Source organism: Fusarium tjaetaba (assembly GCF_013396195.1).
Source record: "Fusarium tjaetaba strain NRRL 66243 chromosome Unknown NRRL66243_c0000041, whole genome shotgun sequence".
In the NCBI taxonomy this organism is placed as follows: Eukaryota; Fungi; Ascomycota; class Sordariomycetes; order Hypocreales; family Nectriaceae; genus Fusarium; species Fusarium tjaetaba.
Window position 1 is genome coordinate 339,499 of NW_023501237.1, and position 14,860 is coordinate 354,358.

At 48.9% G+C, this 14,860-nt stretch overlaps 4 protein-coding genes across 4 annotated transcripts; 1 reads left to right on the forward strand and 3 right to left on the reverse strand.

Annotated features, from left to right (window-relative positions):
* Positions 1-1,233: 1,233 nt before the first annotated feature.
* Positions 1,234-2,085, forward strand: FTJAE_2346 (uncharacterized protein; the record flags this gene model as incomplete). Its single annotated transcript, XM_037348531.1, has 1 exon — positions 1,234-2,085. One exon carries the CDS (start codon positions 1,234-1,236, stop codon positions 2,083-2,085), a length of 852 nt encoding a protein of 283 aa, XP_037210598.1.
* A 273-nt stretch (positions 2,086-2,358) lies between these two features.
* Positions 2,359-3,756, reverse strand: FTJAE_2347 (monocarboxylate transporter 4; the record flags this gene model as incomplete). The annotated part of the gene is made up of 2 exons (XM_037348532.1): positions 2,359-2,880; positions 2,929-3,756. 2 exons carry the CDS (start codon positions 3,754-3,756, stop codon positions 2,359-2,361), a joined length of 1,350 nt encoding a protein of 449 aa, XP_037210599.1.
* A 1,045-nt stretch (positions 3,757-4,801) lies between these two features.
* On the reverse strand, positions 4,802-9,367 carry FTJAE_2348 (ATPase; the record flags this gene model as incomplete). The annotated part of the gene is made up of 3 exons (XM_037348533.1): positions 4,802-5,569; positions 5,620-7,375; positions 7,425-9,367. The coding sequence occupies 3 exons, from the start codon at positions 9,365-9,367 to the stop codon at positions 4,802-4,804; spliced, it is 4,467 nt and encodes a 1,488-aa protein (XP_037210600.1).
* A 2,483-nt stretch (positions 9,368-11,850) lies between these two features.
* On the reverse strand, positions 11,851-12,786 carry FTJAE_2349 (uncharacterized protein; the record flags this gene model as incomplete). Its single annotated transcript, XM_037348534.1, has 1 exon — positions 11,851-12,786. The coding sequence occupies one exon, from the start codon at positions 12,784-12,786 to the stop codon at positions 11,851-11,853; it is 936 nt and encodes a 311-aa protein (XP_037210601.1).
* Positions 12,787-14,860: the final 2,074 nt, after the last annotated feature.

A 14,860-nucleotide genomic window follows, 5' to 3' on the forward strand; every position in this document is an offset into this window, starting at 1 on the left:
GGCCCTTTTCACGACAACTCACAACCTGGATACACTTTTGAACGGGGATCTCAACATTAGACTCGTCAAGTGTTATTACCTACTGACTATAGTTTAGTAACACGTGCCAGCTTAGTATAATATTATATCTGCCCCCTAGGGTAACGGGAGTATGTTGCTAGTATGGTGATACTGTTAGTCTAGTAGGCTTGTAGGCTTCTGCTGTTATCTATATGAATGCTTTACTTCTTAGCGTGGTACTTTTGGGAGGATGAAGCTAGGATTAGGGGTATCACTGGAAATCGTAATATGATAGCCTGGCAAGGTGTTCCAAGCCGAGGCAAGCCTTTAATCTGCTGCCCAATACAGAGTAGATGAAACAGCATCCTAGCATGCAATCAGGTTGTTAACCGCGCTTGTTTGGGAACAGCTAAGCGCGAGGACGATCGTGTTTTCACTACTCCATAGTTTGTACTAGGTTCCTGGACTATGTCAGCCAGTCAAAGCTTGGGCCTAGGAATAGTTAGTTGTTAAACGCGCGCCCTTAACAGTACTCCGTATAAATGGTCAAATCGGCAAACTGAATAAAGTTGCCCGCAAGTCGGAACGATCCTAGTGCTAATTATCATTACCGACACTTCGGAACCATGCATTCTAAACTATTAAGTTTGGTTCTAATACTAGGCTCATGTAACGGTGAGTGGAAGCTTTCAGCTACAGAAGCTGCTTGACTTGAGATGTTGACATGATATGCTCGAGTTACACCAAGTTTTGTAGTGTTAACTTTTTGCGAATATTGGAGTGTGGCAACGAAGAAAGGGAATTCTACTCTGTATGTCCTGTTTTCGTCTACCAGATACTCCAATGCAGATCCAAGGCAATAACTCGATCAGTTGCCGCAGCCGTAAGACAGCTCTAGAGTGGAACACTAAGTCATTCATAGAATACTCAATTGTGCAATCGGGCTCGTCTAGTTCAAATTACATGTCAGTATTGTTTCGGGGTCGCCGATAGGAACTTTGGACAATGGTAGCAAGCTGACGTTGAGAGAAATACAAGTGAGACGGTTAGGGTTTATGGGATCAAGAACCTTGTTGTGATCCTATTTTGTGTGCATGTTGGCGATTCCCGCAAAGCTGTCTCCAAGTATTAAGAGGTATATCACTCCTTCTACCAAGTCTCTCATTCACTAAATCAACGTCAATCACTCTTTACTTATGCTTGAAACCGTCCTTACTATCTGGAAATTCGACGATGTTCTTCACCAACGTTCTTTACAGCGCTGTAGCGCTGGCATCGATTGCCAACGCCAGGGCAACCCCCACGATCGAGAACTCTATCAACTCACGAGCAGCTCCTTTCATCCCTGGTGGAAAGAAAGCTGGTTCTGCGGGCGGCCGTGCCGTGCCCTTCTGGAAGGATCACCTGGGCTGGTGGTACGACTGGGCCCCGTCTCCGACATCAGTCCCTGGAGTCGTCAGTGTCTCAATGCTTTGGGGCGGCGGCCACAACGGACAAGAAGACGCCAAGCGCTTTGCTAGTTTCCAGAAACTCGCGAGCACACCTCAGTATCTTCTCGGTTTCAATGAACCAGATTGCACAGGCCAGGATACCTCAGCCAACTTGGGAGTTTCTGACGCTGTCAATCTATGGAAACAGATGATAGTTCCCCACGGCAACAAGGGCGCTCTCCTCGGTAGTCCCGCGATGTGTATGCAGAAAGATGAAAAGTGGCTCAAACAGTTCAAGACCTCGGGTCTCGCCAAGTCCTGGGACTTCACCGCTATACATATCTACAAACCTGACATGACCGGTGTCCAGGCCGGTATCGACTATTACTGGAATACATACAAAAAGCCCATCTGGGTCACTGAATTCGCATGTGTCTATGATCAGAACAACTTCACTCCTTGTTCGGATCAAGGCCAGATCAACCAGTGGATTAAGGATGTCGTTGATCTGTTTGAGAAGAATGAGCACGTCATGGCTTATGGTTACACCGACGGTGGTGGTCTCGGTCAGGCCTGGTTGCCGACTAAGAATAATGGCAAACAGCTTTCTGAGTCCGGGCAGACATATTTGACTGCTATCAGTAAATACCACTGATTATAGTTAGGTTTGTGGTGCTGTCAGTTTGGTATTTCGAGAAACCTTGGGGTTTTTTGCAGTGTTGATGTTTTCCCCAGTCTAGTCAATTATTAACTTTAATGTTATTCCACATGCAAGCATAAAGTACTTTCAGCCCCTACGTAAACTAGTTGAGAGTAAGTCTTCAGACTTAGTGAGATTATATAAGAAATCTATAGTGTCTAGCTATAAGGGAAAACATAGAGCATAGCAAAGTAATTCTATATAACATGGTGATCCTGGCATAGAAGGCTAGTCCTGTCTTTCGAGATGATTGACCGCGCGAGGTGCCTCAGCTCTTTTCGCAGCATACAGCAATCCCATTCCCAGAATCATACTCGACCCTCCCCAAATCTGCGCCGCTAAATAACTCCCGCCCGTAGCTTGCATCAACTTCCCAGCCAAAGGCGATCCCGTCAACGCAGCAAAGCTAATAATCGAGAAGATCATTCCAATTCGCGTTCCGGCTTTGCTCAGATCCGGTGTCAAGCTCGCACAGCATGATGGGAACAGACTCTGTATCGCAGCGCCGAAGTAGCCAAATATGCTCACCCAGATGAACATTCCTGTGAGCGAGGAGACCTGTGACCAGAGGTAGAGACATAGTGAGGCAGCGAAGATTGTGGGTATGAAGACGGGGATTGCGCCGAAGAGTCGGTCGGCGAGAAAGGCGGATATCATTCGACCTGGGATACCGACTGCGTTGATGACGATGAGGATTAGGAATGAGTCTGATGCTGAGCCGGAGAGTTTGTCGGTTGTGTATTGACGAGCCTGACATCATTAGCACTTGTCACAGAGGTCTATTGAGACAAGACTTACATAGTTGTAGGAGATCCAGGTCGGCCACAAGGTAAAGAACATTGCGGCCGCAAAGAGAACATACGCTGGCTCCTTGAACGCAGCCCATTCAACAAGCGGCCCAGCCTTTCTCGCCTTGAGTCTTGTTTTCGCAATGATCATGATAATCATTGACGACACAGCAACTACCAATCCCATGACTCTCACAGTCCAGCGAAACCCGATTTTGGGGAGAAGTTGCTGCGCAATCAGCGGAAACACAATTCCTCCCGTTCCAGCACCGCATGCACCAGCAGATATAGCGATAGTCTTTTTGCTAGTAAAATACGTCGACATGTTTGCTATCGTCGGTGCGAAAATAATGCCGTTCCCTAAACCTTGGCAGATGCCCTGTGCGAGAAGGACTTGCCAGTACGATGATGCGATGCTGGTCATGAAGATGGCTAATATTTGGAGAAAGAGGCCTACTGCGAGAGCCGTACGGTAGTATCCTGCGTCGAAAGCTCGACCGGAGAATGTGCCGATGAAGAAAATAAGACAGACTTCTAAGCTACCGATCCAAGAGATTGTTGATGGTGGAAGTGAAAATTCGGCTTCGTAGTGGGGCTGGAAGATGCCGAAGCTGATGAGGTATCCCCATGAGTTAAAAGCGACGAGATGGCCTGTCACGACTTGCAGCCATGCTTGTAAGCCGCCATCTGGAGGTTCACCGGGATCGTCTGTTGTGCAATCCTGGTTTTCTTCATCGCCTTGGCTTGGTGTTGAGGCAGCGTCATCATTGGGCTTTTCATCAGAGAGGGGCTCATCGCGGAGCGTGGGACAGACGCTATCTGAAGTGTCGGCGGCCATTTTGACGAGAACATAAGTTGCTGGCCATGGCGAGGGATGGTGAAGGATGTGATGGACCTTTTGTATTGGTGATGCTGTGGTCGGGGTTGAGGCGGGAATGTTTGCGGCCCGCGGGGTTCATCCTCCGATGGAGCAGATCTTTCCCGGCATCTGGATTCTCGGCCGGACGGTTGTGGGGAACATGATTGGAGGGGGATGGACAAATTACTGTGAATGGGGGTTTTGTGAGACGTGATATGGGTATTTGTTTATAAATCAGGATTGCGCGTTGGCTTGTTAATAAAAGGGCGTGAGTTCATGGAAAAGCTGCTGCTGCTTCAATGTAGATATCGTGAAGGAAATTGCATGATCAGCCTCTTCCATTGGGCCGAGGATCAGGAAGCATTTGCATTCAACGAGTATACCATTGGCATAATTAGAGCATGCGAGACTCATCAATGGCATGCATCAGGTTCAATTGAGTCATAATAGCCCTAAAAACAATTGATTCGTGCCTGTTCAATGGTGACAGTGCATCTGTAGCTGTCTCGATATTTCTGTCTACCCCAACGTTACCAGCCAATTCTCTTACAAACTCCAACCCCCTCAGCCCTACAAGTTACACATGCGACTCATTCAGGCGTGATCGGCGTTCCTTGCCGCGGTTTGGCTTAGAAATGACACATTTCTCAATCTCAAACAGTGGATTCTGATGGTTATGTCGGTAATATCGGCAACGTAGGAAATGCCGGGAGCTAAGGAAATAACGGGAGAGGATCCATTTTGACAGAAGAACTACTCATGACTCAGAGAAGGGACCACGAACATTATTAGTATTCGTAACGACCGATTGATCTGGAAATCACCAAGGCACTCGACTGGCGGGTAGAGAGCGTAATGTATTGACGACGTGCTATTGAGCTTCCTACAAGTCTAATCGACACTCGATGATTGCTATTCTAAGTAAAGTAAAAAACCCAAACCAGTCTATAGTACTTCTCTAAAACAAATCCTTATACCAAAAATAAAAATAAAAAAAGAGCCGAAGCTCGATTGTATGGCCACTCTACTCCTGCTTCTTCTTGTTCTTGTTCTTGGGCATGCGAACAAGCCAGTACAGGAACAGAGCGGCGCCAATGTTGAACACAATATACACCATTCCGATACCAAAGTCCCTCCATCGGTGGTCGTAGTTCGCGCTGAGAGCCTTGAGGAACGTGTTGGTGTCGCTGATGGAGCAGAAGTTGCAGTTGGATGTAGCGTCAGGGTTGAGGACGTAGCCACCAGCCTTGTCGGCGAACTTCTGAAGATATTCTCCACAGGTTGAGCCGTTGATGGGCTGCATGACCGTGTACTCGTTGGAAGCACAAGTGACTTTGGTGTTGGCCATACCAGTCGATATAATCGCCGAGGCAAGATACGTGAACGGCGATACTCTGTACATCCAGATCCAGAAGCCGGGCATGTTATGGGGCGAGGCCAAGATACCACAGAAGAACAGGCACATCATGAAGACGACGTTGGCAAGGTTACCGCCTGCCTCTGCAGTGTCGGTGATGGCGATGCACATGTGGGCAAAGGTACACGTGAAGACGAGGAACTGCCACATGAGAAGCCACATGAGAGCGCCTCTCTCGGCGGTCTGGCCAGCTGCTTCGGCGTTCTTCTGGAAGCCGACGGGATAGTAGAGGCAGACGAACAGGAAGACAGACATGAGACTGTTCCAAGGAATCTCGGCGAAGACTTGGGAGAGCATGAAGACCTTCCAGCTGTAGGTCTTGGAGGGGCGTTCGCGGACTTCGTAGAGGGAGCGTTGGACGACGAAGTGAGGCATCTAGTAATGTTAGTGAGAGTTGGATGGACGGGTGAGTGGTCGAGACTTACCTGCATCTGAACCAATTGACCAAAGACGGTGAAGACCTGGAAGATGGCAAACATCTGGTTCTGCAAGCCTTGAATTGACAGGGGAGCGTTGAGGAAGACGAGACCGATGAAGAGACCAACTTGGATACACAGGATAGCCTTGGAGTAGATGTATGAAGGAGTGCGCCAGTACTGCTGGAAGACACGGAGACTAGCGATGCGAAGCTGCTCCATGAAAGGTGCAGCGAATTCCCGGTACGATTCAGAGTTTTGGTCGTGAGGTTCATTGTGAGCACTGCCCTCGGCCTTGAGACGCTGAAGCTCAGTCTGAACCTCCTGATACTCAGGGCTCTGTCGCCAAGTCTGATGCCAATCGATCTCAGTGTGTGAACCAGGTGCCGCGCCAATGACCTCGAGCATCCACTCAGCAGGGTTATCACCCTTGGGGCAAGGATCAGAACCGTTCTTGACGAAGTAGTTGGTCAAGGTCTCAGAGTTTTCGCCGATGTCGCCGAAGTAGATAGTGCGTCCGCCCTTGGCGAGGAAGAGAAGACGGTCGAAGCGCTGGAAGAGCATAGCAGAAGGTTGGTGGATGGTACATAGGATAGACTGGCCTGCCTTGGAGAGCTTCTCGAGAAGGTCGAGAATGGCCCAGGACGTCTGCGAGTCAAGACCGGAAGTAGGTTCGTCGACAAAGAGGAGCAGGGGAGGCTTAGCAGCGAGCTCAACGCCGATGGTGAGACGCTTACGCTGTTCTACGTTGAGACCCTCGCCGAGGACACCGACGACGGCGTCGGCGTAGTCTTGCATGTCGAGCAGCTTGATGACTTCGTCGACGTAGGCGATCTTCTCGGCGCGGGGGGTAGAGGCAGGCTGGCGGAGGAGGGCGGAGAAAGTAAGGGCTTCACGAACGGTGCTGGTCTCGAGATGAAGATCTTGCTGCTGCACGTAACCGGTCTTTCGCTGGAACGATGAATCGCGGATCTTGCCGTCGACGAGCATTTCACCCGTGATGACACCCATTGAGATACGATCGGCGAGACAGTCGAGAAGAGTAGTCTTTCCGGCACCAGATACACCCATGAGAGCAGTTAACGTTCCTGGCTTGACCCATCCGTCAACGTTGTCGAGAATTCGTCGTGGTTCACCCTTGATCTTGATGTCGTAGCACACGTTGTTCCAGTGGAAGACGCTAGTAGATCCCTGAATGTTGGCAGCTTCACCGCCGAACTTCTCAGCGGTGGGAACAGGGCCAGAGAGAGCGGCTTCGGGATCGGACTTGTTCTTGGTGGAAGCGGGGAGGTGGCCGTGGCGGAAGACGAGGACTTCACCCTTTGACTTCTTGGCGGAGATGAATTCGGTAGCGACGATGTAGACGATGTGGTTGAAGATGGTCATGGCGATGAGGATACCGACGTTGCGCCACTTGTGAGCGTGGTAGTACTTGTACTGAAGGTTGAGATAGCGATCACCGTTGATGACGGGGTCGCCAGGAATGCTGCCGACAGTGGAACAAGCTCGGTTGAGACCACCGATGTCTTCATAGCCAGCGACTGTGTTACTGGGAATGAAGGCTGTGCAGGTAAAGTTGCGACCGGAGAATTCGTTAACCATCAGGGACTCGAAGGCGTAGGCTACTGGATCGAGATAGTTGATCCATCGACACCAGCCGAGCATGTAATCCGTGGGGATGACGAAGCCAGCGAAGATGACGAGGGCGAGGATCAGCAGCGAAGCGGGAACCATGGCCTGCGAGAGTGTACGAGAGAGTGAAGCACTAAACAGTCAGTCATGTTTCGTTTTGTGGTGGAAGGAGGGAAACTTACATAGATCGGAAAATACCAGACATGGCGAGGACCATGATGAACGAAACAAGGAGGTAGAAAAAGAATGCCCCCGCCTCCCTGTTAAGGTTCGTCATGAAGTAAAGAGTGACATTGAACAGAATACTATTACTGATCTTATACGGCATATCAACCAAGATCGAAGAGAAGGCCTCAGCAGAAGGGTGGTAAAAGGCATAGCGTGATTGTTTCTCAACAATAGGGCGTTGGGCATACTGCGTCAGAATTTCGAGGGCAGAGGCGAAAGCGTTCATCAAAACAGCGAGGAAAAGAACTGCACCGCGCTTGAAGAAGTCGCTCGTCGTGGGCTTCATGTTGTAAAAGAGCGACGAGGCGATGAGCGCGGTAGCTGTGTTTGCTGTGAGGGCGAAGATCGTTACGCCTGGTGAACCCTTGAGACGCTTCCAGCCGCGCCAGAGGCAGAGATTGACTTGCTGCATGTAGGACAGTGTGTAGGGGGACTTGAGGCGTTGACCCTTAGCTTGCGCTGACTTTTTGTTCTCGCGGAAAGCTTCGGCGCTGGAACCGTTGAGAGGGTAGAGACTCTTGTAGGTCTCAATCTCAGCGCGGACGATCTGGTACTCGCGGGATTCCTTCCAGCGCGCGGCGAACTCATCGGGTGTGCGGGGCACCTTGTTCTCGAAGCCGGGACGGATGACGCGCTCAGCTGGTGCAGTCATGGAAGTGAGGAAGTCAGGCGTTGTTTGACGATCAGGACATTCGAAGCCGAGATTGATGAAATACTGCTTCGCTTCATCCGCAGGACCGAAGAAGATCTGACGTCCTTCATACAGAACGAGAGCCTTGTCGAAGAGATCGTACGCAGACTGGGGAGCCTGATAGATCGAAACAGCACATGTCTGACCAAAGAGCTCAGACTGTAAGCGCAGTGTTTTGCAGAACTCAATCGCGTTGGCGGAATCTAAACCGCGGGTTGAGTTATCCCAGCATTGGAAGGGTGCGTTGGAGAGTGTAGCCTCTGCGATGGTAACGCGCTTTCGCTCACCGCCTGAAACACCGCGGATGTAGTTATCGCCAACCTGCGTGTTGATGGTATGGCTGATGCCGTACATGGCCATGACGACATCGCGCATGTGGTCGCTGTACTGGTTGTGGTCGATGTTGGGCGGTAGGTTCTGGGGACATCTTGCGCGCGCGGCAAAGGTGAGTGTGTCGCCGACTGAAAGCATGGGGAAGTGCACGTCGACCTCAGCGGTGTAGATGGTCTCACCCTTGTGATGCTTGTGCATTTCCCTGGCGGGCACACCGTTGTAGTTGAAGTATGTGCCCTCGTCGATATAAATACCGTTTGTCTCGCCGGAAAGTGACTTGAGGAACGTAGAGCATCCTGAACCGGGGGGGCCGAGAACAACGAGCATTTCACCTGCGTTGACGACACCGTCGAAACCACGAAGGATATCGATGCGGCGCTTACCAGCGGTAGGGTTTACGAGGTTGCGCGCCATGTTTGGGAGACCGAGCCAGACGTTACCAACATCCTTTTGGTAATCTGTCTCAGCACCGTATCCAAAGACATTCATGTCCTGGAAGCAGATACCGCTCTGTCGGAACCCAGAGCCATGCTCGCCCATTGACTTGGCCATGGCCTTGGCCCACGCTCTGGCGTTGAAGTTCTCGCTGTGCGGGTTAAGGGGCGAGTCGGCATCCGCTGCGTTGAAGAGATCTGCGTGGCTGCCGTTGAAGTGCGCTGATGTGTTGGTGTACTGGCGTGCTAGGTCGCGCACGATGGAGTGCCGACGCTCCATCTCCTCGCTCTGCTCCTGCTCCATCTCATCGTCGCTGGAGCTCGTCTTGTCGTCCTTGGGAGCAGGGGGCTTCTCGTTCGGAGTGGTGTCCATGTCGACGATGGTGTCGTGGCTGCTGTGCTCTGAGCGTACCTCACCTGGAAGATGAGAAGCAGCCATACTAGCGAGACTGGAAAGTTTCGCCGTATAAGCTTATATCTGTGCCTGGTTAACTCTGTAAACTCTGAGCTAGCGGGTTATCAGGTTTGCATACAGTTTCTGGTTCGAATTAGGAGAATTATTAAAGTTTATATAAAGGAAGGGATATAACAAAGATAAAACGTAGTATAGAATAAGAAAAGGTGACTCCATAATGAGACTGTAGGCTTCCTCGCAGGGTCTTAATACCATTGTGACGGGGGTGCTCTCACGCCCGTCGCACCGAAGGGTGTTGTGGATCCGGGTCCTAGATACACGGATCCCGTCGACTCTCCGACCCCGATACCCACTCGGGTCCTGACAAGAGTCCGCTTCTACGAGTGCACCAGATTTGGGCAGACAGGCGTATGCAGCAAATACCCCAGTTCGTCCGCCTCGGACAGAATTTCGTTCCTATACCGAGATACAAACCATTTTTGGGAATACCTTCATCTATTATTCTCTGCATTTCGATTCGAACGGCTAGTGCGCAAATCGTATAAGCATAATGGCACCCGAACAACAGCGACCACCGAGAATTCTAGCTTGTGTGCTGTGCCAACAGCGCAAGAAGAAATGTGACAGAAAAAGTCCATGTTCTTTTTGCATCAAGGTAAGCTTACATACATGATACGCGTATAAGCAAAAGACTAATGGCAGTAGGCGAAAATAGAGTGTATTCCGAGTACACCTGCACCAAAGCGCACTCGTCGCAAGCCTACCAAGGAGTTACTTGCGAGATTGGAGAGGTGTGAAGAGCTGTTGAAGAGATGTACTTGTGTGCAGAAGAGTCTGATGTACGATGCGCTGGCTACAGGGACGGGGAGCGAGTCGAGTAGTCCTGCTGATAGCAATTCGAGTCCGCCGCCAGAGAGTGAGAAGACGTCTGTTTCGAGTCCTGATGAGAGGCATCAGGTTGCTTACCGTTAATTGTTTAATGGGTTTGGCGTTTTGGGCATTGGGCATTGGGTTATTGGGGAGTTCATGGCTTCATGAACTGGTATACCTTTGGAACGGTATAAGTGAAACTGGAGGATGGCGTTAAGGAAAACATCTCACATTGGCATATAGCTGTGAATCACTAATAATCTATCGCTCTCATTTCAAAATGAGCTCGTGTGTATGATGCGTGGTGTTGTATCGTACGGCAATAGGCCTCACTAAGAAAAGAGAGTTACACCAGACATGTCGTTGTGAAAAAGCTGGGGGATCAAGAGTCTTCGGTAAATTTCGAGCTCCACTCCTCTTGACACCCAGAGCCCCTAACCCAGAAGCAGTTTAGTGAGCATCACAGGGCAGGTGCTCTAATTGATCAATCGTTTGTTGATGCACCTCCCTGCCGGGCCCATCCAAGAACCCGTTGCCCCTAACCGATATGAAAGATATGATGCGATAATGCATCGCGTTAATGCTACGGACTGATTCTATCTATTTCGAGAATTTGCATAGAAAACTCATTTTCTCAAACTAAGACCCAGCAACTTGGTTCCAAGTATGATCTCACAGCCTCAAGATTTCGAGATTCGAAGATTCGCGTCTGTCCCCACATCTCATCGGAGTCCGTCTCGGACCCGTTACTCCACTTTTCCCGGGTCCGATTGGTTTTTTACGCATTACAGGTAAGGAAAATAAAGCTGGAATTTTCCAAAAAAAAAAAAAACGTGGCAATGCTGTGATTTAATCGCGCTCAGGGGAAAATATTCGTCATAGCGAAGAATGGAGAGATAACGTTAATTCCGAAACTGCCAATCGTGGTTGTGATGTGGTACACCTTTACAAAGACGAATACGAGGCTGAGGGCGTTGTTGTTGACTCGATCGCCGCTCCGCGTAGATTACGCACAGCTTGATTAGCAATCTTTTGAAACTCCGCAGAGGATCTTTGTTGTGTATTTGAGGGAGATTGAGGTTGTGGTCTGATGTTTAGGTTTGAGGCAAGGGGTGCTAGGATGGTGTTAGCTACCAGGCTATCAGCCAGGCAAAAACAAAACAACACGCGCTGGATACGATTTAGGCAGTTTATCAAATACCCACCCGATAGCTCAAGATCATATCATTATCTTATTATCTTCTCAGGTGCGAGTAGGTCTTACTACGTATGTAAGTCTAGGTATGTTCAAGGAGTAGATACTAGACGCCTCGGTACTCCCGAGGTATCTAGGCTTAAGCACCAGTTTCTCTGTCATCTTCATCTTGAGGCATTACAGGAACATGTTTCAATCTATTACTATCTCACTTGTGATATAAATAGGCTGATGAGACCGTTGACGTCCAAGTAAAGATAGCAAGAGGGGATATGCAATCTCACACCACGCTGAACTTATGAAGTTTAGTGTCATACAGTTATTGTGTGGCGTTACCTTAACTAGCCCACTCATCTCATCTGAAAGTGACTCGCATATAACTGCTATAGCTAGTTCTCGATATGTAAAGCTCATCCTAAACAATTCCTAACAGTGCTTCACATCAACTCTCTCCAAGTGGGGTCCACTGACCCTTCTCTACATCTTCTCGAATGCGCTTAGCATCTTCAGGAGAGGCCTCAGAAAAGTGATTTATATCATCCAACCATTTCTCTTCGTCCCTTGTACTAGGTCTACCAAACGCAGCATTGCGGTAAGGATAGCGACCAAATCGCGCGATGATAGGCCAGTGAGCGTCCAGGATCATGCACCACCAATAAGTCCAGGCCGCCATACTGATAGTACCGTCTTCATCTTTTGGCGGACTCTTGACAACCTCTCTTATAAAAATTAGATCATCTTTCAACGTCTTATTCCTTGTCTCCCGATGCGGGTCTCGTGTTTGGGTGTATTCTTCAACAGCTTGACGTAAATCGTTTGATAACTCCAATCCAATCTCTTGACTCCCTAGATCTTCGGCGTGGAGAAAAGGGGCTGCCCACATGACTTGCGTCGAAACCCAGAAGCTAAAACTACTAACGCCAACATCGTCTTTCCATCTCTGCCATGAATGCGGGCGTAGATGGTGAGGTAGCGCGTACCATTGTCCAGCAAGACGTCTAGCAAGAGGTCCAAAGTATGCAACTTGCCAACGAGCTTCGATGCTAGTAAAGAGGATTCTTGACGCTTGATCGAGAAGAAGTTGGAGACCGAAGCACTGTTGCGGGAATTCTGGGGAAGATGGTTCGGGGAGGAAGGACATAAGGTCGAGCTCTACAGGAGTTGGGAGGATTCCATTGTGGCCGAGGTGACTGAGTGCTATAAGTGCAGCTCGAGCCTTGCTTTCTTGGCATACTTTTTTGAAGTTTGCGCTGAAGGCGTCGGACTGGGCAATAGTGAAGTCAAGCTCTTCAGTTTTAGAATAAGCAAGATAGGCATCCGCGAGCTGCATTAGCAGCTTGGGGGTGATTAGAGACTTCAAGGAGCTTTGACCTTCCATCTTGAGATGATCTTTCCTGGAGGATGCTTGGTGATGACTTGAGTAAGACCATGTTTGTTCACCATTTGATATGAAGCGGGGGCTTACATGTCGTGCTGGAAAAGGAAGGTTACATTCAAAGTCAACGTTTAACGACATATCCGATAGTGCAAGAGCTTGCTTCATATATAGTAAAGAATATTTATATCGTTCATCTAGAGGGAACAAAGTCAAAAAAGAGATGCCTCGCTATTGCTCGCAATCGTTTTATAGGAACAGCCCGATGCGGGGGTCGAACCCGCAACCTTGAGATCGCGTACTCGTAAGAGTCTCACGCTCTACCGATTGAGCTAACCGGGCGTGGCTCTGATTGGTTGAGAGCAGTTGCTCAGATTTAGAAAGAAGACTATTACAATACAGAGTCGCGCAGTAATTCAGGCAACGGAGCAGTGTTTCTGTATCTTTGGATGTCTGTCATGGCTACACTCAGTTACAGCTACTTCTCAAGGTCTCTGTAAGTATATAATAAGGGACTACTATATATCAATGAAGATGATTTCCATCTCCTTGCCTACTGAATAGCGATAACACAATTGTCAAAGCATTGACTCAACCAAAAGGCCTTATTATACATATCTTGGACATTTAATATCTGTAAATTTCCACTCGATTTCCAATCAGTATGTTGAAACTATCTTATGCACACCTGTGCAGCAGTTTGATGAGAAATATCGGATTGTTAACATTAATATTAAACCCAAGAGCGCCTACCCTGTAGCGTAAGACAGCTCGAGACCGGAATGACCACCTCTCATCTTCACATCTCCCATTCACATTCCCGCTAGAGACATTTAAGCTCATATCACTGCAGGTCAGTCGATACAATCGATTGGTTGAGAAAGCGAATAAGTTCTCCGATCAGTGGTGAGCACCTCAAGCCACTATATTAAAGTGCGGTTCGTTTCCGTTCAATACTCGTCACTACCCGACAAAAATGGTTAGCGTCAATTCGTCGCATTCCCGAGTGAAATTTCCGTAGCGAGCCTCATTTGACATGTAACACAACCTTATCTCAAACTTTAGGCCCGGACCTTTTCACCTGCCCTGGCGAGGGTAGCGTCGAGTACCTGATCTTGACAGGTTCAAGCCGGCAATGGCCTTCACTGTTGAGATACTGTTGAGATCTCTTGAGGGCAGTTGGCTCCTTCAACGTTGAATCTACGTGCCACGAAGAAGATAGGTATCTTCATCAGCACTTGGAAGTTGAAAAGTCAGGGAGTCACGGCTAGACAATGACTTTGAATCAAGTATCCTTGGGTCCCTAGGAAGGTATTCAGTTGAGAAAGGTCACCTCCTACTATGCATGTCCAGCTTGAGCTTAAACAAGATCTGTGATTTCACTGATATGTGATTCCACATGATCTGGAATCAAAACAGTTCTCATTGGTGGTAGGCAAGATCAGATTACAGGGACAAGAATAAGGTTTCGATCAGGCATCACAAAGCGGATGGTGTACGGGGAATCTGACAGGGGAATTCCAACAAGAGCCAGGTACTTGGAGCCCAAGCCTCCATGCTTCATCACCAGATCATGTCATTGTCCTCAACAATCCTTTGTTTAAAAAGGGCAATTTACTTGTATATTTGTTGTATTATTGATGAATGTTACAATGACTTTATGCAAGATGATCCTGATATTTTCCCATAGCAACGAGTCTTGGCATACACCCTTCCAGGAGCTCATATTGCCAAGACTGAGACAAAAGGCTGATGCTGATCCGGGCCATTCGGATGCGAGGTGTGACCACCAAGAATGCTGAACACGTATGAGACTCAACCCTGGCCTAGGCTCGTGATTGACTACAAGATGATCTAGATTGTGTATCGGGCGAGGAGCATTTAGTCCGCCCTCGATTACTCCCGCGAAAAAACGTTGGCCCAGGTCGATATCTTCGGGAGCAGCCGAAAATCCGGGTCACAAACACGCTCTTGTACAGCAGCAATTAATCTGCAGGCCTGCCACATTAGTAGTCTCTACATAAGGTAAGGGCAATGCATGGCATGTCTCAAGAGATGATTTCAATTACATCACATA